The 24,070-nt window shown below is 39.8% G+C and overlaps 2 protein-coding genes across 4 annotated transcripts in view; one reads left to right on the forward strand and one right to left on the reverse strand.

Annotated features, from left to right (window-relative positions):
* LOC131344081 (uncharacterized) overlaps positions 1 to 23,178 on the reverse strand; it is a 95,182-nt gene extending 72,004 nt beyond the window's left edge. The window contains exons 1-8 of one of the 2 annotated variants that reach the window (XR_009203280.1): positions 23,071 to 23,178; positions 22,084 to 22,437; positions 21,519 to 21,773; positions 21,273 to 21,375; positions 21,063 to 21,117; positions 20,445 to 20,551; positions 20,222 to 20,326; positions 16,617 to 19,682 (exon numbers count right to left, since the gene is read on the reverse strand). Coding sequence is in view for 1 of the 2 variants with exons in the window: in XM_058376037.1 (XP_058232020.1) it covers positions 19,616 to 19,682; positions 20,222 to 20,326; positions 20,445 to 20,551; positions 21,063 to 21,117; positions 21,273 to 21,375; positions 21,519 to 21,773; positions 22,084 to 22,437; positions 23,071 to 23,113 (1,089 nt within the window). In the remaining variant the exon portion in view is untranslated. Of the gene's footprint in view, positions 1 to 16,484; positions 19,683 to 20,221; positions 20,327 to 20,444; positions 20,552 to 21,062; positions 21,118 to 21,272; positions 21,376 to 21,518; positions 21,774 to 22,083; positions 22,438 to 23,070 lie in introns of those variants that run through there. The other variant, XM_058376037.1, reaches the window with a different exon arrangement.
* On the forward strand, positions 9,936 to 13,461 carry LOC131344082 (uncharacterized). Of its 2 annotated transcripts, none has more exons than XM_058376039.1 (5): positions 9,936 to 10,056; positions 11,556 to 11,912; positions 12,161 to 12,415; positions 12,559 to 12,667; positions 12,747 to 13,461. In XM_058376039.1, exons 1-5 carry the CDS (start codon positions 10,014 to 10,016, stop codon positions 12,937 to 12,939), a joined length of 957 nt encoding a protein of 318 aa, XP_058232022.1. In that variant the 5' UTR covers positions 9,936 to 10,013; the 3' UTR covers positions 12,940 to 13,461. The 2 variants fall into 2 exon arrangements, with proteins under 2 accessions (XP_058232022.1, XP_058232023.1); XM_058376040.1 differs by having other exon boundaries at positions 12,765 to 13,461.
* Positions 23,179 to 24,070: the final 892 nt, after the last annotated feature.

The following is a 24,070-nucleotide window of genomic DNA, read 5'->3' on the forward strand; positions in this document are numbered from 1 at the left end:
CTAATTAGGGTCATGGGGGTCTGCTGGAGCCTATCCCAGCGCACATTGGGCAAAAGGCAGGGGTACACCCTGTACAGGTCGCCAGTCCATCACAAGGCCACATATACAGGAAAAAAATAAGAGACCACTGCCCAATCTCCAGATTTAAACCCTATTGAAAACCTCTGGAATGACATCAAGAGGAAGATGGATGGTCAAGCAAATCTGAGCTGTTTGCTTTTTTGCAAAAAGAATGGTATAAAGTTCCCCAACAGCAATGTGAAAAACTGGTGGAGAGCATGCCAAAACTGAGAGCATCCAAATACTGATTTCTTAATGTTATTTAACCAAAGCATTAACACAATTTGTTTACAAATTATTTGCATTTTGTTTTATTTGAGTTATTAAAGCTCTGTAATACTGCATGATCTTGGGTTATTTTCATGTGTTGTCATTTCCTTTAAATATACACTCTGAATAACAATAGTTATATTTTGAATTTAGGAGAAATATTGTCAGCAGTTCACAAAAGATGAAACAAAACTGTTCATCTCACCAATACATGAACCTGGAAGAAAAAATCATGAAGCTCTGTGTGAAATCACGCCAATCTATTGGCTAAGGAGTTCATGTGACGAAATGGAGCATGCCAGAAAGACCATAAAAGGGCAACTACACTGCATTACTGCAGAGCTTCTACTTGTCTGAAAGAAGCAAGAGTGAATGCCCATAGTGTGGTCAGCAATGTTCCCTTCTCAGAAAACCAAATTACATACGTAACCTATTGTAGTTCCCTTTTGAGAGAACTCAACACTGCATAATTGCTGACACTATGGAAATGCCAACACCAATGCCTCAACACACCCGGAGATGCCTGTCCTGTAGGTCGTGAAAGAGCACAAACAAGCCAGGAGCAGAGCACCATTGGCCCTGTAAGATCCAGGTCCAGGTTATATAACCTGATAAGGTAGAAGGATCAACCTGCCACAGCACAAATATCCTGCATGGAAACACCCCTAGCCAGAGTGCTGGACAAGGTGATACACCTAGTGGAGTAATCCCTAGAGGCGAAGACCAATGGCAACGACTCCTCAGAGGTGAACAAAGCTACTTTCGCCTTGCCAAAAATTGGCAAATGAATTCCACCACCTACAGGTAGTGATGCCATTACCTCAGGCCTCAGTCCCTGCCTCATCAGAAAGCTGCTTCCCGATCATGCATTCAGGAGTGTGGTCTCTACCTAGGGAAAATCTGGTGCACCGACCTAAACAGAGGGTGCCAACACAGGTTGCCATAGCAATTAATGTAGGGGACCAACAAATGTAGCCCCTAAGTTTCAGAAATAAGGTTTGATCTGTGCCAACAACAGTAGGCAGCATACCCTGACAAAAGCAGGAAATAAACTGGATTCTGTAGCCTTTTCCTTTTCTGGGCATTAGGATTCCTTTGGGGTGTCTAAAAGAAAGCTTTTGTCCCTTTCTTTAATCTCTGTCAGACTTTCTGTCATCTTTCTGTGGCAACCGACAAACCATGAGAGTTCACACCTCACTGATGAGCCCCTCATCGTGGTCAAGCTCCATTAGCAGATCAGCTTGATATGCCTGCAAAGCTGCCATTGTGTACAGCACCACACCAGCTTAACCTGCAGAATTGTAGGCCTTCCCTACAAGGCCAACATGGCCCAACAGGGCCTCAATGGGAGCGCAGACTTTCTCCATGCAGCTGATGAACAGGAGAGCTAGCTTGCAAACACCTCTTCAACCCTAGATATCACCGCATACCCATGTTCATCTAGGCCCACAATGTCAGAATAGTCAGCAGTGGCTGAGGAAAACAAATGGGCAGAATAAGGATTATTCCACAGCCTCGACACTTCAGTATGGAGGTCTGGGAAAAATGGGAGATGCTTGCACGGAGGTGAAAGTTAGGTAGTGATTGTCAAGCTCAGAGCAGATAAAGATAACATTTCATCAGGCTAATCTAAGCTAAGCTTACCAATAGCATGTGTGTTCACCTCCAGGAGCTTTTCAAACACCACAGAGTGCGGTGGCAATCGACTGTTGCTTTCTTCTCATTGCCTATATGAAACTCCTCAGAGTCCGATGCAGACAACAAAAATAATTCCTCATTCGGATTCAGAGGAATCAGAGTGCATGGAATGCAGCCAAGCGAGAGTGGCGAAGAGCAATCACTTGCAATGCACCCAATTGGCTCTCTCAAGTGCTGACCGTTCACCATGATAAAGAAGATAAAATGGTAGTCTTTATATATCTTCTTTTGCCCTAGTCTAAGACAATAAGACAGACATTAGACTCCAACATATACAGAGCTCTTCCTGAAGACAAAGAACTTTTCATCAAATGACCTCCTTAGCCAATGGACTGGCATGATATCAAACAGAGATTCTGACCTCGCTTCCGCAAGGAGTGTTCCCATAGTGTCAGCTGCAGTGTCAAGTTCCCTCGAGAGGGAACTAATCACCTGTAGAATGAGCAAAAAACTTGACACAGCAAGTTGACACTTGACATTATCTCAGACATACAGTAAAAACAACATTTTTTAAAATTATGTTTAAATAAGGTTTTTTTAAGAAAAAAAAGATCAAGCATTCTGCATGTATCGTATTTTTCTTATACACTTATCTTATATATTTAATGCAAACATATAGCTTTTTCCTTCATCATATAGTAAGTGCTTGTTATAAATTCTGCTTGAACATAAGTAGGTCACATGACTAGCAGGCATATATACAGTATATATATAAAATATATAGGCAAGATATACCTGTAAAAATATACAATATTTTACCTCTTGTTTGTTCTACAGGTTCCTAAAACACAGGGTTAACCTTTTCATACACATTTACATGCATGTATGTAAACAATCCCTGAGAAATCCATCTTCACATGTAAAACTAAAACTGTCTAAATAGGGCTGAAAGGCCCCTAAGAAAAAAAAAACCTGTTCAGTCAAAAACAACACAAATTAAGATTTCGGGGCCCAAGCACCCAGACACAGGGACCAATTATTCACAGACACAATACAATCGGTGCCTAATCACCTTACCTTTAGGCAAAGGGATTCAAGAGTGATGTGTAGTTTCACAATGTGTGTGTTTTGATCAGCAACAGTGGTGGAAATCTCTGACTGCAGGAGGGAAGGTCTAGATGAAGAAATGAACAGCAGGGTGATGTTGCTGCTGCAGCTGACACTACTGCTGTGACCTTGCTTTTCTCTGTTCATATTTTGATGTTTACACAGATGTCCAGATGATGTGAGCCAAATCTGGTGAAGGTGGACAAAACAGGGAGCAAGACCATCCATACTGGCAGTTAGACATAGGAATTTTAAGCATATTATTTCAACTTTTGACCAGTAGATGGTGCTGTCATGTAATCTGTCGCATAGCCTCAGATCACAATCCTGAAGACTGAGTTTTGTGTTGGTGCACAAAGTTGCCTGTTGACCAATTACAGGCAAACCATTTTGATTATTTAAAATGATTTAAAATAGCTTTTGTGAGGCTTATGCTGAAGACGGTCATGTCTGCCAAATTTGGTAACCAATTGGACAAAGTTTGTAGGAGGAGTAACAAGAACAGTTTTTGACAAAAACTAAGATGATGGAAAATCTAATGAAGTGGTCACTGGTGTCATAGGATGTATTGTATCGACCCAGGGAATCCAGGGCTTTTAAATTCTGGACCAAAAAATGTACTTACAAATTAGGCCCAGGTTTGACCTGATGGTGATGCTAACAGCACTTTACTCAAATTTGGTAAGAATGTACCTTAGACCCTTCTTAATTACTGTGCTTTTTTCATAAGATGTAAAGTGCATCGATGACATGGCCGTCTCCAAGTCCATCACCACATGACCCAATCAGAAGCCATGGATGACCGCAGAGGTGGATGTGCTGCTAAAATCCAGAGACCCTGACTTCAGAGCTGGAGATAACGATGCCCTAAGAACAGCACAGGCCTAACTGTCTCGAGCCATCAGGGAGGCAAAGAGCAGTGGTGACACTCGGCGCATGTAGCAAGGCATCCAGTCCATCTCCAACTACAACCTGCCTGAGAGTGTGATGCCTCCCTTCCAGATGCACTGAACAGCTTCTATGCTCGGTTTGAGGCACGGAATGACGTGACAACGAGGAAGACCATCCCTTCTCCAGAGGACCAGGTGCTCTGTCTCACCACGATCGATGTGAGGGAAACTCTACACAGAAAACTCTACCCCACGGAAAGCTGCTGGACCAGAAAACATTCCTGGAGGAGTGCTCAGGGAATGTGCTGAACAGCTTCACTGACATCTTCAACATCTCCATAAGCAGCACCGTTGTCCCAACAAGAGCACCACCATCATTCCCGTGCCGAAGAAGTCCAGTGTCCTGTCTCATCGACTACTGTCCCATTGCACTCACACCCATCATCACGAAGTGCTTCAAGAGGCTTGTCATGAGGCATATCAAGAACCTGCTGCCACCATCAATAGACCTCATGCAGTTTGCGTATGATCCAAATAGCTCCACAGACGATGCCATCAACACAACCCTCCATCTGGCCCTCACACACCTGGACAATAAAGACACTAATGCTGTTCACAGAGGAATGCATCCACCTCCCATCCTGACCACCATACAGAGGGACCATTGAGAGCATCCTGAGCAGCTGAATCACTGCCTGGTTCCGAAATTGTACCATCTCAGATCACAAGACCCTGAAGCAGATAGTAATGACAGCTTAGTCGATCATCAGAGTCTGTTTTCCCTCTATTACAGAAATTGAAAAATGAAGAAATTTCAAAAAGTTAAGGCAAGTATGCGTATACAGAAAGTAACGCCTGTTGAACAGGCCTTTTTCTTGCTTGATCATCTTGAGGGGGAGGCCTGAGAAGAGATTAAATATTGGTCGAGTGCTGATAAGGGTGATCCAGACAAAATTATCTCCGCTTTGCATGAGCTATATGGGTGTGCAGAGTCGTATATTGCGTTACAAGAAGTCTTTTACTCATGTCGGCAATGTGAAGGGGAAACATAATTAAAGTTCTCCTTGGCGTTGCTAAATCTTTTTGAGAAAGTTCACCCTATCTTATTTCCAATGCCAATGTTATTGTGAGGGATCTGTTTGTTAAATACATGTCAGATAATGCTCTTCAAAGAGAGCTAAAGCAAGTGATAAGACATCAGCCTGCTGCAACATTGTTAGAAGTCAGTGGGGAAATGATTTTCTGGGACAGAGAGGGGATTCCAGGGGGGACAAGGGGTCGGAGTCAGTCAGTACCTGTCCTAAGTGGGATACAATATGGGGTGCAGGGAGTTACTGGGTTAGGTCCAATTGGTGGTGGGTTCTCATCTGAATTGGGTAAACTATGGGAGCTGGTGCATCAACAACAACAGCATATAGATCAGCTTACTCAAACCTTGGCCTGTAATCACACCTCCTTTGCATGTGGTCGTTTGTTTCATTCCGCTTCAGTTATTTGTAGGTGGTGCCAACAACCAGGTCATTTTGCTCGTGAGTGTGATGGTGAACAATGTCCCCCTGGCCCTCAGTCGCATCCTTATGTTGCTTAATAATTGAAAAACTAAATCCCACCAGGCTGCAGAGCCACAGCTCAGTAGGAGGTGCTTATGGCTCTTGTGTTTTTTAGGGTAACGAGTCTGTGACGCATTTGATTTCCTCATGTCACATCTTCTTTTTTAGTATTGGGAGTGTCGGATCAACATTGGCTCCATGGTGTCCACTATTACAGAGAGCTGTTTTTGTTGAGGTTTGGACCTTGGGGTCACTGGCTGCAGCTCCAAACAGCTAATGGACTTGAAATTCCTTATGTTAGTTACATTGAGTTGGATATTGAATTGTGTGGTAGTGTAGTGTCTGGTTGTGGTGTACTGGTAGTCCGTGATCCCCTGGATGGCAGTACTGATGTGCCAGGTATCTTGGGAATGAATGTGCTCAGTTGCTGCTACTGGGAGCTTTTTGGGCTGTATGGGCCCACTTTATTTGAGCTACCTCCTGTGACACAGGATTCAAAAATTTCTCAGGCATTCCAAAACTGCCAGCAGCTCATGCATGATTTGGACTGTGGAAGTAATGTGAAATGTGTGTTCTCAGCCCATGAAGGGGACCTGAGTTGTACTAGCCTCCTTTCCCATTAAATCCCCTTACTTGATGCTGTTCTGGTTCAACAACGCTATAGACAGCTTTCTCCATCAGAATGTGAGCTGGTAAAGACTCATATTAGTGAGTTAATTGATGTGCAAATTATTTGGGAGAGTTGTAGTTTATATGCTACCCCAGTGGTGCTGGTCAGAAAGAAGGACAGTAGCCTTTGTTTATGTGTAGACTACTGGCAGCTCAATGCTGAAACATGTAAGTTGCCTTTCATCTTTAGATCTGGCTAGCGGGTACAATCAGGTTCCTGTTTCTAAACCTGACTGCTCTAAGACCACATATTGTATACCTTTTGGGCTATTTGAATGGAATTGTATGCCGCTTGGTCTCTGTAATGCGCCAAGTACCTTCCAACGCTTGATGGAGCGGCTCTTTGGTCACCAGCAACACCAGTCTGTTTTGTTATATCTGGATGATATTATTGTGTTTTCCTCATCAGTACAGCAACATCTGCAGAGGCTGAAGATGTTGCTAGACTGTCTACAAGATGCAGGCCTCAAGGTTAAATTGGAGAAGTGTGCATTTTTTTGAGAGGAGGTACCGTATTTGGGCCATGTAATTTCATCGCAGGGTGTAGCAATATAAAAGTTGAGGCTGTGGCTCAGTGGCCCTGCCCTAGGATGGTATCGGAGTTGCAAACCTTTTTGGGTTTCTTAGCTACGATCAGCGCTGTGTGGAAGGTCAGAGCAATGAGAAGTAGTATTTCACTCTAAAACAGAAGCTTACCACTGCACCTGTCCTAGACCTATTTCTTACACTAACTGTAGTCTTCGGCCAGTTGAGCGCAATACCGCCACATATAGTTTCATGCATCTTGAGTTTTTGGCCCTTAATTGGACCATGGGCGAAAGATTTTGTGAGTTCTCGTTAGGACATAAGTGTATTGTATGTCTACAATCCATTGAGTCATCTGGCCACAGCCAAGCTTGGGGCTACTGAGCAGAGGTGGTCAGCCAAATTGGCTTCTTTCGATTTTGTGGTTCAGTATCGGCCAGGTAGAACTAACCAAAATGCAGATGCATTGTCACGGCTATATTCTGGTGAGGAGAGCAGTTCCTTGGGAGTAGTAGTCCCTGAGTTGCTGAGGCAAGCAGTGGCTGTAGAACCAGTTCAGGTGTCCACAGTTAGGGCTATGCAGGCTTGGCTGAGTCGTTCTGTGCCTGAACTTATCGTATTGCAGGAGAGAAAACGTCCAGCACCACAAGAGTGGCAATCTCAGTCAGTGGCTACGCTTCTCAGGCAGTGGGATCTGTTGGTAGAGCGTGAGGGCCTATTGTATCAAAGCGTTCTCCTTCCTGATGGTGGTGAAGTGGTGCTTCAGTTAGCCCTGCCGGTGACTTTACAGTCTGAGGTATTAACCCAATTACATCAGATCCATGGACACCAAGGCACGGAACGTACCCTTGAGTTGGTCAGCCAGTGCATTAGACATTAATGGCTGTGTGTTGAGTTATTTTGAGGGGACAGCAAATTTACACTGTTACAAGCTGTACACTCACTACTTTACATTGTAGCAGAGTGTCATTTCTTCAGTGTTGTCACATGAAAAGATAAAATATTTATAAGAATGTGAGGGGTGTACTCACATTTGTGAGATACTGTATATGGGGCATTTGTTGGCCTCTCGCCCAAATGAGATGTTGGCCATTGATTTCACAGTGTTGGAACCATCCCAGTTTGTGCAGGAGAATGTATTAGTAATGACTAATATTATGTATTTAGCAAATTAACAGTGGCAGTACCCACTTGGGACCAGCGGGCTGAGACTGAAGCCTGTGTTTTGGTGGAGGAGTGGTTCTTTAAGTTTGGGGTCCCTGGGAGGATGCATTTGAACAAGGGCTGTAACTTTGAGTCCAATTTGATGCAGCAGTTGTTTAGCCGTTGTTTAGCCTCTATCAGGTGGTCAAGTCCCATAGCACTCCCTACCATCTGGCCGGTAATGGCCAATGTGAGAGGTTCAATCGGACCTTGCACAAATTTAGCCTATATAATTTAGACCTTGCACAAATTTAGGCCTTAGTCCCCCTAACATTTCTACTCAGCCCCCCTAAAAATTCTGCGATAAACTGTACACAAATTTGTGATCACCTCAGTCCCCTTTAAATTTCATATGACAACGGCAGCAGACTTCGGCTCCTCCCCGTCTTTCAGCGCATTCTTCAATCCGCAGACCGTGGTCTTGCAGAACGAGGATTAGAGGACGTGTGTGTGTGTGTGTGAGTGTGAGTGTGATCAGGAAGACTCGTATTTGGCTTGTTCTGTACTCAAATGTTATACACATCTATGCAATACAGTGGAATGCTGCAATAGGTTTACCATCCTACCCTGTTAGTCAAACCTTTATTTTATTTTATTTATTTATTTTTATGTTTACTATTATACCCTCATTGGGGGCGGAGTCCCCCTTAAATGAAAATCCTTGAATCGCCCCTGCTTGGCCATCAGGTTTGAGAAGCAGAAGTTGTTCCTGTTAGAAAAAAATGTTAGATGTAGTACCTAATATAGCTACAACACCTCTAGAGTGTCAAACTAAAAACAGGAAGATGGGCAGAGGCCTCATGCAGCTTTTATATCCACACACATACATAAGTCTTTCACTTTATTCAATTTATCAATTTATTTATTTTTCTTTCATTCATTCATTCTTTCTATTTATAAATGGCTGTTTATGGAGGAGTGGCTGGCTGCATTATATTCCAGATGCTTGATGTCTATAACTGTAACATCCCAACACGAATGTGAACCCTCTCCGGAATACTAATTACTCACGTGACTCACTGATTGTTTTCCAATGGACATAAATACCCCACGCACGCATTGTTTTACGTGAAGTATCGTCCTCACATGACCTACTGAGCATTTCTGTGTTTGAGATTGATATTGCGTATGATCCTGGCCTGTTTTCCACGTCCGATTCTTGCCTTGCCTCGCCTCTGATATTGATTTCCGTGTATGACCCTGCCTGTTTCTCTGACTACACGCTCCGTTTTGTGCTTTCGGTTTTGTTTTCTCGTCCCAGTGGTTTTGACTCGCGTTTGTTTTTTGACTGCGATTTTGCCTGTGTGATTATTATTAATAAAGATCCGCTTATGGATTCGACTCCTGCGGCCTCTGGCTCCTCCTTACAATAACCTTCTCTCTCTCCACTGTTTCTTTGTGTAGACATAGTTGTAGAGGCTAATTAGCTATTAGTATGACAAAGTCTGCATCAGTGTTTTTGTGTGTTGGAGATTTTGTGGGGTGTTTGTCTGTCAGTACGTGTTTTCTCATCAGAATTATGTGGCTCAGTCTGGGATCTTGGTGGCTTTGTCTCTGTGTTTGGTGGTTGTGGCTGGGGGTTTGATGGTCCTGAATATGAGCTTAGGATCTGAGTGTAAGGTGGCCTATTCTCTGCTGGTTTGAGTGACTGCTGACTGGCATTGCGTTCCTCTATATGCTATTTATATCTATATATATCTATATATGCTCTATATATCTATGTGGTGTTTATTGTTAGATCACTGAGGTAGAGCTCTTCTATTACAGCATTAATCTCAGTCCAAAGAGTGTCTCTGTCTTGCTGCATGTTTATAAATTCTACTTTCAGCTCAAGCACTATGGTGTTAAACTCACCTGATTGTTAATATAATGTAAATATTTCACTGGTTGAAGTTTGGACACATGCATTTTTAAAAGTTTGTGGGGACAAAATTCTTTGTGAGGCCTCTGTCTGTCTTCCTGTTATAAACGGTTGAGGCTCTTGTGGTGTTGTAACTATAGCTAATTTCATCACTTCAGGAAGATTTTACTTATCATGATCAAGCTCAGTGTGTATATTCAGAGCCAACACTGAGTGTGTGAAGTTGTTACTGAAGAAGAGATGAAGACGCTGCACTTGGCTCTGATTCTGCTCGTGCTGTCCGGTATGAAACATCATCTCACTCTTAGACAGAATTATTGTTCAGAGTTTTATTGTTTGCTGATTGATGTTGCAGTGTGTACGCTCACTTACTGGATCATACACTTACACACACATTATTCTGTCTAATGCTAGTGAACATTTCATTACTGTCTGATAAAACGCTTCTAATGATGATTTTAAGTAAGTTTCAGTTTGGTTGAGTCAATAATCATGATTAAACACATTAGTAATGAACTTGCTCATGTCCTTGACTCTCAGTGCAATGATAAGATCAAGCTCTATTTGTGTGTGTGTGTTTTCTTTAGTCCATTGCACATACAGAAGCCATTATTTCGATTCACATGATTAACAGAGCCACTGTAAGTGCAACACAAAGACAAAAGCAGTTCTTTCCATCTAACCTTTGACCTTTAATTAACTGAAAGACAGAAAAGACTGAGCTCCAGGTAGCTGTACTACATTTCAGACAGGTTACTGATAAAACCATTCATATCATGTGTCAGTTTTTCCCCAGAGGTCATATTAAGATGATATTTAATGAGGAGTCGTGTTTGTCGTGTTTTGCTTCTTTTGAAAGGTCTTTATGATGGCAGTAAAATCATGCAGTAGTTGAAAGAGTTACTGAGACGTAGCTTTTGAAAGAGTGACAGAGACACATGACACTTTTAAGATAAGATAAAGAGTCTTGAAATAGTGCAGAATATTGAAAAGTGTTAATGGATAAATCTGAATAAATTTGCTCCTTTTAAACAGCTGTACAGAATCGTCATAGATGGCTTTCAGGATTCTTTAAGAACTACAGGGCTGTGGCTTCAGCAAGAGCTTCATACATGTTTATCTTTAAGAACATTTGCAGACAAATGAAGTGAAATCAAGTGAAATCCAAATGAATCAGCTGCTCTTGGCTTTGCTTTTACTGATTTGTTCATCTGATTTTTGTAAATTTTAGATGAGTCGAGTTGAGTTAGGTTGTGGACTTTAGCGTGTCTTTTGTCGTTCTAACAATCATCTGATCCGGAATCTTCTCTTCCTGTCTGAACCAATGAGCACAGGATCGTCCTAATGAATAAACACTTTAAATAAAACATGTAATGAATAAAACCTTCACTGATTCAGGTCTAGTCTACTGCCTCTATTAACATATTCAAAAGAAATCACTTTAATGAAGATGAATCATTTTCACTTGAAATCTGGTTTCTATGACAATTATTATTAATTAAATTAATTTAAAATTAATGTGTGTTGTATTTACACATATGTTAATATTTATTTCCCAATCATTTATTCACTTTACTGTATTATTTCTAAATGAAAATATCTGTAGATGTGTGTGTGTGTGTGTGATCTACTATTTTCCTGCCCTCTAGTGTGCATGTTTTTAAATAGTTAATAAATATAATTTATCATATTGTATCTGCAGGAACTTGAAAACACACAACATCTAAAACATCAGTATAACTTTATCACTCTCTTTTAATCTCCATTTATTTCTCTACACAGGTGTTCTCACTCAGGACAGAGAATTTGGTGTGAAATATCCTGATAAACCGATCTGTGCTGTGAGAGGATTCAGTGTCTCCATTCCCTGTAGTTATTCTTATCCACAAAATCATCAGGTGGAACAAAAGCTTTGGTGCTCGATGAACTCAAACACAGATTTCTGTTATAAACCACCGTATGTTTATAACAGCTCATCAAACACCAAGTCAGACTTTGAGTTCACTGGAGACGACAAATCAGACTGCACTTTGTTAATCCACAATGTACAGTTCAGTTATTCTGGAGAGTACAAATTCAGATTTATAACTAATGTGGACAGATTCACAGGTAAACCTGGAGTGACTCTACAAGTTACAGGTAAATTTTAAAGATTAAAATAAAGATCCAAATGATTTATCTGCATCATTTACTTTCCTCACCAAAAGGAATAAATAAAATAATTTTGCTTTATTTGACTACATGAAAAGTGAAAGTAAGTTAGAGTCCAGTTTTAATTTGATGAAGAAATCTCATGTAGCTGATGTTTATTACTCAATAACTAGATTTTTATCTGTGTGAGAAATCCTGAGTCACTGACGTGGAGTCTTTCCTGCTCTCTGAAAAAGATTTAAAGGTGTCACTAATCAGGCTCAGTGGAAACGGAACCCTTAAACAAGGAGACTCGTTAAATCTGAGGTGTGATGTGAACTGTACACACACTTCCTCACAGTTTGTGTGGTCTAAGAACAACCAGCCCTTAAATACATCAGGACCTGTTCTTCACTTTCCTGCTCTAACCGTGAGGGATTCTGGGAAATACACCTGCACTTGGGAAACCAACGTCACATCAGGATCTGAAACCATCAGCCTTCACGTCGAGGGTGAGTCCATCTGATCACAACATTCCTGAATGTCTCAAATGATTACTGATGGAAATAATTTGATCATGATGTGCACTTACACTTCTATAACAAGTGACATGTTCAGATAATATTTACATGATAAATATCACTGGATTTAACAGGTGACGACCCTGACAACCCTGAACATTGGTCAATCTGGGTCATTGTTTTGGTGATCACTGGAGTGATTGTCGTCTTGGTCATCATAGGAGCTGTGATTCACAACAGGAGGTAAAACTTGGCATGATTCACACAAACTGTCTCACTTAAAGCATATAAAGTGACATTTAACAGCAATTCACGTGAACAGGTTTCTGTGTGATCGCAGGAGTGTCCACACCGAGCAGCAGAAGAAGGGCGATTCTGCCATGGACTTTAATGTCCAGAAGAATGAGGATGATTCTGCTACCTACTCTAATGTCCAGAAGAATGAGGATGATTCTGCTATCTACTCTAACACCCAGCAGCAGGAGGAAGATTCTGCAATCTACGCTAATGTATAATAACAATGAGTTGACCTCAGTTTCATGCCTCATGACAGCTTAAAGGCTTGTTTCCTCTTGAGCTAAAAATATTACACAGCATATACACTTCCTGTATGTTGCATCTGAGCTTCATTTCATAATAAATGACTTGGTTATTTCTTGCATGTGTTGCTGTTCTTAGTTTCTATAAGATTCTATCATTTTCTAGAATTTACTCAAACTATAACTTTTATACATGTCCTGATTAAGGATCATTTACTGCTTTTATGATGTTTTGCATGTAAATTAGAGTAGCAGTCTATCCTCCTTTCTCCTGTTTCAGTGCTTGAAGTGAGCTGCTACTCTACAGGATGCAGTACACGCTGCTTTTACACTGAAATGTTCATGAAGTTGCTAGTTAATACAACTGATACACAACTGAAACCTGCACATCCTGCAACACAACCAACACACTCGTCTGTACACACGGCATATTTAGTAAATACTTCCAGTCTCTGTGTTAAACCACATCTTTTACTCTTACAGAACAATAAAATTGTGTTTAAGCTCTAAATCATGTGATTATTTCTTTTTTGGATGGATGATGGTTAAAACATGCTCATGAATTCACACCCAGAGGATCCTGATTAACCAGAGGCTTTATTACAAAAGCTATGTAAATAAAGAGAAAATAAAAACTGGACACTATTCAGAGGTTCAGGTTTTCACCACTGGATGGCGATATTGTTCATGACACTTGAGGGTCTGGTGTAAGAGTAAAACAAACAAAACAAAATCCCTTTAATCAGCATTATTTAAACAAATAACAGGCAAATACATTAACATAGCAGTGAGTCTGATCATTATCATCTGTGTTCATTAATAGTAAAAAAAAATACATATAAAATGGCATACCACAATTTTTTTGCATTATGATTTTTTCTGCATGTATCTTATCTTATATATCTTCTACACATATCTTATACATTCAATGCAAACATATAGCTTTGTCCTTTATCATACATTAAGTGCTTGTTGTTGTCAAGTTCTGCTTGAATATTAGTAGGTCACATGACTAGCAGGCATATATATATATATATATATATATATATATAAGGGGCCAAGCCCAGCTCCTGAAAAACAACCCCACACCATAATCACCCCTCCACCAAACTTTACACTTGGCACAATGCAGTCAGACAAGTACCGTTCTCCTGGCAACCGCCAAACCCAGACTCGTCCATCAGATTGCCAGATGGAGAAGCGCGATTCGTCACTCCAGAGAACGCGTCTCCACTGCTCTAGAGTCCAGTGGCGGCGTGCTTTACACCACTGCATCCGACGCTTTGCATTGCACTTGGTGATGTATGGCTTGGATGCAGCTGCTCGGCCATGGAAACCCATTCCATGAAGCTCTCTGCGCACTGTTCTTGAGCTAATCTGAAGGCCACATGAAGTTTGGAGGTCTGTAGCGATTGACTCTGCAGAAAGTTGGCGACCTCTTTGCACTATGCGCCTCAGCATCCGCTGACCCCGCTCCGTCAGTTTACGTGGCCTACCACTTCGTGGCTGAGTTGCTGTCATTCCCAAACACTTCCACGTTCTTATAATACAGCTGACAGTTGACTGTGGAATATTTAGGAGTGAGGAAATTTCACGACTGGATTTGTTGCACAGGTGGCATCCTATCACAGTTCCACGCTGGAATTCACTGAGCTCCTGAGAGCGACCCATTCTTTCACAAATGTTTGTAAAAACAGTCTGCATGCCTAGGTGCTTGATTTTATACACCTGTGGCCATGGAAGTGATTGGAACACCTGATTCTGATTATTTGGATGGGTGAGCGAATACTTTTGGCAATATAGTGTACAAAATTAGCAGGGGATCAAAAAAATTTTTCCCTCACTATATATATATATATATAGTGAGGGAAAAAATTTTTTGATCCCCTGCTAATTTTGTACACTATATTGGGGCTTTGGGGAAAAATTGTTTTCTCACTATATATATATATATATAGTGAGGGAAAAAATTTTTTGATCCCCTGCTAATTTTGTACGTTTGCCCACTGACAAAGAAATGATGTCAAAGAATGATGAAGTTATACATTGATTTGCGTTTTATTGAGTGAAATAAGTATTTGACCCCTTTGCAAAACATGACTTAGTACTTGGTGGCAAACCCTTGTTGGCAATCACAGACGTCAGACATTTCTTGTAGTTGGCAACCAGGTTTGCACACATCTCACATCTCAAGGAATTTGGGCCCACTCCTCTTTGCAGATCCTCTCCAAGTCATTAAGGTTTTGTGGCTGACCCTTCAGCTCCCTCCACAGATTTTCTATGGGATTAAGGTCTGGACACTGGCTAGGCCACTACATGTGCTTCTTTTTGAACCACTCCTTTGTTGCCTTGGCTGTGTGTTTTGGGTCATTGTCAGGCTGGAATATCCATCCACGACCCATTTTCAATGCCCTGGCTGAGGGAAGGAGGTTCTCACTCAAGATTTGATGGTACATGGATCCGTCCATCGTCCCTTTGATGTGGTGTGGTTGTCCTGTCCCCTTAGCAGAAAAACACCCCCAAAGCATAATGTTTCCACCTCCATGTTTGACGGTGGGGATGGTCTTCTTGGAGTCATAGGCAGCATTCCTCCTCCTCCAAACACGGCGAGTTGAGTTGATGCTAAAGAGCTGGATTTGGTCTCATTTGACCACAACACTTTCACCCAGTTCTCCTCTGAATCATTCAGATGTTCACTGGCAAACTTCAGATGGTCCTGTACATGTGCTTTCTTTAGCAGGGGGACCTTGCGGGCGCTACTGGATTTCAGTCTTTCACGGGGTAGTGTGTTACCAATTGTTTTCTTGGTGACTATGGTCCCAGCTGCCTTGACACTCCATGAGGTGAGATCTTGCATGGAGCCCCAGACCGAGGAAGACTGACAGTCCTTTTGTGTTTCTTCCATTTGGGAATAATCGCACCAACTGTTGTCACCTTCTCACCAAGCTGCTTGGTGATGGTCTTGTAGCTCATTCCAGCCTTGTGTAGGTCTACAATCTTGTCCCTGACATCCATGGACAGCTCTTTGGTCTTGTCCATGATGGAGAGTTTGGAATCTGATTGATTGCTTCCTTCTGTGGACAGGTGTCTCTCATACAGTTAATGAGCTTAGATTAAGCACTCCCCGAGAGTGCTCCTACTGTAATCTCAGCTCCTTACCTGTATAAAAGACACCTGGGAGCCAGAAATCTTTCTGATTGATAGGGGATCAAATACTTATTTCACTCATTAAAATGCAAATCAATGTAGAACTTTTCTGAAATGTGTTTTTCTGGATTTTTTTGTTGTTATTCTGTCTCTCACTGTTCAAATACACCTACCATTAAAATTACAGACTGATCATTTCTTTGTCAGTGGGCAAACGTACAAAATCAGCAGGGGATCAAATATTTTTTTCCCTCACTGTATATATATATATATATATATATATATATATATATATATATATATATATATACTGTATATTAGGGCTGGGCAAGTTAACGTGTTATTTTCGCGTTATAACGCGTTAACTTGCCCAGCCCTAATGCGTTAACTCATTAATTAATTAACGCCAACAATTATTTTATTGTGTGTTAACACAGTTTTTATTATTTTGTAAATTATTTTAAAAGTCTGTTGCTCACTGGCTCTGAATACACATACAGACAAACCATGGGTGATGGGAAGGGTGGGATCTTGATCCGTATTCGCTTGGGATAAACGTCATCACACGTCTCAACCAATGAGAGCATTTGGGATGACTGTAAGACTGCTGCGGCACTCAGAAGAACCGGAGAAGAAATAGAACCGGCGGATAAACAAAGATGTAGAAAAGCACCAAACTTTTACATGGACATTTTCATTTTAGATAGATAGATAGATAGATAGATAGATAGATAGATAGATAGATAGATAGATAGATAGATAGATAGATAGATAGATAGATAGATAGATAGATAGATAGATAGATAGATAGATAGATAGATAGATAGATAGATAGATAGATAGATAGATAGATAGATAGATAGGTGGGTAGGCAGATAGATAGATAGATAGATAGATAGATAGATAGATAGATAGATAGGCTACCTGTTCAATTTTCCGTATAACTGCGATTAAAAAATGTAATCGTTGCCCAGCCGCAACGCTGCAGCATATATATATATGCTGCAGCTGACACTACTGCTGACACTATATATTTTGATGTTTAGACATCTGTCCAGATGTCCAGATGATTCAAATCTGAGCCAAATCTGGTAAAGATGAAGAAAATTTGGAGGACGAGGAGCAATAATGTCAGTTAAGCCTAGTTCACACTACAGGATTTTAAGCCCAATTTAAGCCCGATTTGCAAATTAACGAGCTGGCCGACAGATCGGTCTGTGATCATGGGAAAATCAGCGGGTGATCAGTGCTCGGCAATCTTTATGTGTGAACTACTCAACGACGCATCAAAGAGGCTCGCTGATGGGTCAAAACAAAATCCAGATATCTGGCATGTTAAATATCTGGGACGGTCGGCTGACTCAACATCACGTGGTGTCAGTTGTAGCTACGACCTCCAGCCAATGAGAGAGCAAGTCAACAGGTTGAGAGTTGTTGTCAGATCGTGTGATGTGCGACGCCCTCTTGTGGATCATTTACGAAGTGTCGCGTAGTGTGAACACCACAAGGACAAAAAGACATACAGTGAAGTCATGTAGTCCGAACAGCAAAGTGATCTGCCGACGGTTAAAGTCTTGTAGTGTGACCAGGCCTTTAGATGTAGGAATTTTAAGCATGTTATTGTACCTTTTGACCAATAGATGGTGCTGTCATTAAAACTGTTGCATAGCCTTAGGTCACAATCCTGAAAGCAGAGCTTTGTGTTTGTGCATAAAGTTTCTTGTTGACCCGTTACAGGCTAACTGTTTTGAGTATTTAAAATGATTTTAATAGGTTTGTGAGGCTTACTCAGAAGATGGTCATGTATCCCAAATTTGGTGACCAATGGTCAAAATCTGTCGGAGGAGTAACGAGAACAGATTTTGACAAAATCTAAGATGGAGTAAAATCTAATGAAGCGGTCACTGATGTCATAGGGTGAGTTGCCAGGGCTTTAAAATTTTGGACTAAACATGTACTTACAAATTAGGCCCAAGTTTGACCCGTTGGTGATGCTAACTGCACTTGGCCCAAATTTGATAAGATTGCACCTTAGACCCTCCTCAATCACTTTTACCAGACAGATCTATGGGCTGCCAAGAACCCACAAGCCAGAAGAAGAAGTAGAAGAAGAAGAAGAAGAAGAAGAAGTAGAAGAAGAAGAAGTAGAAGAAGAAGAAGAAGAAGAAGAGGTAGAATTAGCAACCACCATCATATTTTCAACTTTGTATTTTTCTTGTTTCTGAAAGATCTCATTGAGACAATTCCAAAATAGTTTGAATATCTTTTCTACATCAAAAGTTATGAGAATTTGAATGTAATTTCGTTTTTAAAATAAAACCACAAATTTTCACAAATGACCATCAACTCATCTAGAGCATTTTCAACAGGTAAAACATCAAATCACATAAACAATTAATGAAAGTGTCTTGTAAAGTATTGTAAAAACTTTTAGGGCTGAAATTTTTAATAAATCTGGTAATAAATGTACATTTTCAGTAAAATCATGTTGCAATGTAGTTGTAGTTATATTTGGCATCACAGTTTCAAAGTTACAGTGAGTGTGCTGTACATCAAGTAAATGATATGAATTGGCATTATTAAAAAACACTCAAGGTGTCAAGTTTTAGCGTTACAGATTAAAGACACTTTTTAAGGTTTCACTTCATAACTGTTGTAGATTTAAAAAACATGTCTCTATATAATAAAGTATAAATTTCCTGATATTTCACATGGTCATTGAAAAACCATTGCTTTCCTGAATACATACATTCTGGGATCATGCCAGAGGCAAGAAGAAATGCTGGCTTTACTTTTTTCACTGTAATCAGTGTTTTAATTTTAATTTGCTATAAAACACAACCTGGAACATATTTGCAGAGAAGATGTCAAAAACACCACGTACAGTCGTGGTCTATGAATTTTTTTTCATTTAAAAAATGTACTAATAGTGGTAAATAATTGCATATATATCAAAAATATTTTTTTCCGAATAATTTGATGCAGTATTCACTCGTTAAATTAAAAAATTTCCTCGATCGAACAGATGGATTTTTCGCCTATGTCGGCAAACAAAATGTCGTCTCGGCAAAGTAGTTTACACAAAATGGTGGTTCGACTCTCTCACTAAACGAGGCCACCACGCAGTGACAAACGTTCGGGAAGCGTGGATTCAGATGTAAATGCGAGATGCAAAGCATTTGTTTCTAAAAATAAGAAAGAAAGGTCGTAATCTATACTTTCAGAAAATATAACTTTTTGGCTGTAGCTGGTTGGAAAGAGCAAATATATTGGGATGATCTTGGGAACTAATTTCTCAGCGTAGGATGGTCATATGCAAATAAAGTTTGCACCTATAGAAACTGTATTCATCCGTGCATTTCGTGGATGTCACCTAATTAATATTCATGAACCCAAAACCCAAAACCCATAGTTACATGCACTGTGAAAATGTCTGATGAGGTTTTATGATGATGATTAAATAAAACTCATCTGCACTGGGGTTGAATGAGGTGTGAAAGCATCATCAGGTTATTTTCACACTGCTGTAGATTACAGGATCGTTCTCCTCCTGCTGCTCAGTGTGACCACACCTGAAATGACACACAAACATGTTTATCAACCACAGACTCTGCATGTTGGTCTGCTTTTATGCTACACTTTGTGGTTTCTTGCTAACACACGTACATTTAAAGATATAAGAGAGGCTGGTGAGGAAACGACTGTTTATAGCTGTGACGGCGTCAGTCAGAACAGGAACTAAAGTCATTTCACAGATGTTCAAGAGCAATTGAAAGCAATTATAAACTTCTAAAAAGTATTCATGTTCTTTAATAATGAAAACTGGTTAATTGTGGTGGTTTAAGATGAATAAAACATGCTGTTATTGATAAAAATGCAATAACAGCCCACCACTGAGTGTTTTATTCCTTATTTCTTAGCTAAATATCACACTGTGAGTTTAGAGAATGAACAATGAGAACACACACTGCTTTTACAATTCTCCTTTAGTCTCACTTTAACCCGCCACTGTTTTCCATAACAGCTTAAATCACACGCTGCTTTTGAAGTCATTCATTTGTGTTCATTCTTAAGTCATGAATTTGTGGATATTTTATGTTTTCCTTCTTACTGTTTGGTTCCTTTGTTGGGTTTGATCCACACAGGAGCATAAATCACTCCTCCTTTATCTTCTTCATCTTCTTCATCAGGCTGAGGGTCTCGGTTTAGCTGTGAACTACGAGAAAGAGAGAAAAACCCCACAGCTAACACAGTGTACGTTTTTACAATTCTACAACATATTAAACTGTATTTTAAAAGCAAGCTCCACTCTATACTCTCTCTATATTTTTTACCCTTCGGTTGCTGCTTGTTTTTGGACAGACGAGTAAGTCACTTGCTCCTTGTTCAACATTTCTTCATCAGTAAGATGAGAAACGTGAGAGCTGAACTGTGGCTTTGTCTGTAAAAACACAACACTCTCATCATCAGATTTAAAGTACAGCAGTGTAGGAAAAATCAGTAACACTTTATTGGTCCAGTTCCATTAACACTTGATGTTTAGTAGACGATCAACTCATCCACAGTCCTGTCAGAATTTTAGCTCCAGTTCGTGTAACGTCACTTTAGACTCAAGGCCTAAACTACTGCAGAGTATACACATAAAAATACAGGAATTTTCTGTAATTTCCCCAAAATGTAGATTTTAAAGTAATCCCTTATAAATAATTCCTCAGTATGATGTAAGAAAGTTCAGTGAAATAATAAAATTAGGACAAAAAACTGGGGAAAAGCAGAACTACATGCATTTAAAATCTATATAAACAATTCAAATACACTTCAGTTGTCATGAGGTCTCCAGAACTCTACATTTAGTGTGTATTAAAGTGTAGATGTAAAGTTTTACCACTTTAAGTATGTAGTACGCTTTTTAAAGGTACACTTAAAGACACATGTCTTTGAGAAGGTCTTACCCGTGTTTTCTCTCCACTTTCCCCCACGATTTCTTCTGGAGCTTTAAATTTCCTCCTAACAGAAGCAGGAAAACACACAGTGCACATGGACATGCTCCAGAATTCACCCTGTGATCTCATACATCTCAATTAAACAGAGTAAGGAACAATACTGTACATGTTAAATATTGCTGTGTAGATTGGAATGTATGGAAACATGCCGAGTTTTACCTCCTGTTGTGAATCACAGCTACTGAGACGAGGACACTCACTCCGGCAATCACCAAAACAATGACCCAGATTAACCAATGTTCAGGATTTTCAGGGGCGTCACCTGTTAAATCCAGTGATATTTATCATGTAAATATTATCTGAACATGTCACTTGTTATAGAAGTGTAAGTGCACATCATGATCAAATTATTTCCATCAGTAATCATTTGAGACATTCAGGAATGTTGTGATCAGATGGACTCACCCTCGACATGAAGGCTGATGGTTTCAGATCCTGATGTGACGTTGGTTTCCCAAGTGCAGGTGTATTTCCCAGAATCCCTCACGGTTACAGCAGGAAAGGGAAGAACAGGTCCTGATGTATTTAAGCGCTGGTTGTTCTTAGACCACACAAACTGTGAGGAAGTGTGTGTACAGTTCACATCACACCTCAGATTTAACGAGTCTCCTTGTTTAAGGGTTCCGTTTCCACTGAGCCTGATTAGTGACACCTTTAAATCTTTTTCAGAGAGCAGGAAAGACTCCATGTCAGTGACTCAGGACTGAGAGGGGGCTAATAATTATAATACACTCGTGTCCTAAAGTATCAAACAAAACTCCATCATTCTTCACTAATATAAGTACAAATTTATGGAGCTATTGATTTAAAGAGTTTATTGAGAGATCATAATTAGCCAGCAGGATATTCAAGTAGATTTAAGTTTAAATGATGTCTTCTTGAATAATGTCCTCTGATAATCCAGTAAAGAGAGTACAGTATACAAATGAAACAATAATTTCACATCTTAATTTTAATCTTTAAAATTTACCTGTAACTTGTAGAGTCACTCCAGGATCACCTGTCCATCTGTCCACATTAGTTATAAATCTGAATCTGTACTCTCCAGAATAACTGAACTGTACATTGTGGATTAACAAAGTGCAGTCTGATTTGTCGTCTCCAGTGAACTCAAAGTCTGACTTGGTGTTTGATGAGCTGTTATAAACATACGGTGGTTTATAACAGAAATCTGTGTTTGAGTTCATCGAGCACCAAAGCTTTTGTTCCACCTGATGATTTTGTGGATAAGAATAACTACAGGGAATGGAGACACTGAATCCTCTCACAGCACAGATCGGTTTATCAGGATATTTCACACTCCATCTGTCCTGAGTGAGAACACCTGTGTAGAGAAATAAATGGAGATTAAAAGAGAGTGATAAAGTTATACTGATGTTTTATATGTTGTGTGTGTATCTGTATACTGTATATCTGTATATTTACAAAAAAATTACTTTCTATCTGTACAGTCCTTTTCATCAGATTTTATTTTACTTTACACATTTAAACAAATTCTCAGATGAATGTTAGACAGAAACACTACAACTCATTTCTAATGATAGAGACACGACAGCCCTGTGGTTTATATATACACACATACAAACTCAGACTTCTAGATCTAGAACTTATTAGTTTGGATTTTACTCAATAATTTATCTGTAAATATTCATGTTTAAAGCTCTTACTCTTACTAAGCCACAGCCCTGTAGTGAGCTAATCTTGTTAAATAATCCTGAATGATTAATAATTTATTCTGTATATCAGGATTGTAACAGTGCAGCTGAAACTAACTTACTGCTAAATCACCTTCAGAAATCTTTCATCAGATGAAAAGGAAATGTTCACTAGCATTAGACAGAATAATGTGTGTGTAAGTGTATGATCCAGTAAGTGAGCGTACACACTGCAACATCAATCAGCAAACAATAAAACTCTGAACAATAATTCTGTCTAAGAGTGAGATGATGTTTCATACCGGACAGCACGAGCAGAATCAGAGCCAAGTGCAGCGTCTTCATCTCTTCTTCAGTAACAACTTCACACACTCAGTGTTGGCTCTGAATATACACACTGACCTCACTGATGTGATCATGAGGTTTGAGAAGTAAAAGCTGTTCCTGGAAAAAAGACCAAAAAAGTTTGCACCTAATATAGCTACAATACCACAAGAACATCAAACCATAGAACAGGAATCTGGGCAGAAGCCTCATGCAGTATTTATTCTATGTCCTGTGATCAATTTCCACAGAAGTTGAAGGGGAAAGGGGATTAGTGGCCATGTTTGTATTGTGTTTGTAAATGTGTGGGCAATATGAAATGTTGGGTAAATAAAATCAAAAAAAGAAATACTGGAATGTATGGGTTTGTTTGGGGGGCAACAGGGCAAGATTTATAAGATTGTAAACAATATGATCAAAATTTACAAGAGGTTTAAAGTTTTTCCCCCAACACAGAGGTTCAAAACACCACACAGTTTAACCCAGTAAACACATTAAACCCAGTAAACACATTAAACCCAGTAAACACATTAAACCCAGTGAACACATTAAACATTAAACTCAGTAAACACATTAAACATTAAACCCAGTAAACACATTAAACCCAGTAAACACATTAAACCCAGTAAACACATTAAACCCAGTAAACACATTAAACCCAGTAAACACATTAAACATTAAACCCAGTAAACACATTAAACCCAGTAAACACATTAAACCCAGTAAACACATTAAACCCAGTAAACACATTAAACATTAAACCCAGTAAACACATTAAACCCAGTAAACACATTAAACCCAGTAAACACATTAAACATTAAACCCAGTAAACACATTAAACCCAGTAAACACATTAAACCCAGTAAACACATTAAACCCAGTAAACACATTAAACATTAAACCCAGTAAACACATTAAACCCAGTAAACACATTAAACCCAGTAAACACATTAAACCCAGTAAACACATTAAACCCAG

The sequence above is a fragment of the Hemibagrus wyckioides genome, linkage group LG23 (assembly GCF_019097595.1).
Source record: "Hemibagrus wyckioides isolate EC202008001 linkage group LG23, SWU_Hwy_1.0, whole genome shotgun sequence".
Classification (NCBI taxonomy): Eukaryota; Metazoa; Chordata; class Actinopteri; order Siluriformes; family Bagridae; genus Hemibagrus; species Hemibagrus wyckioides.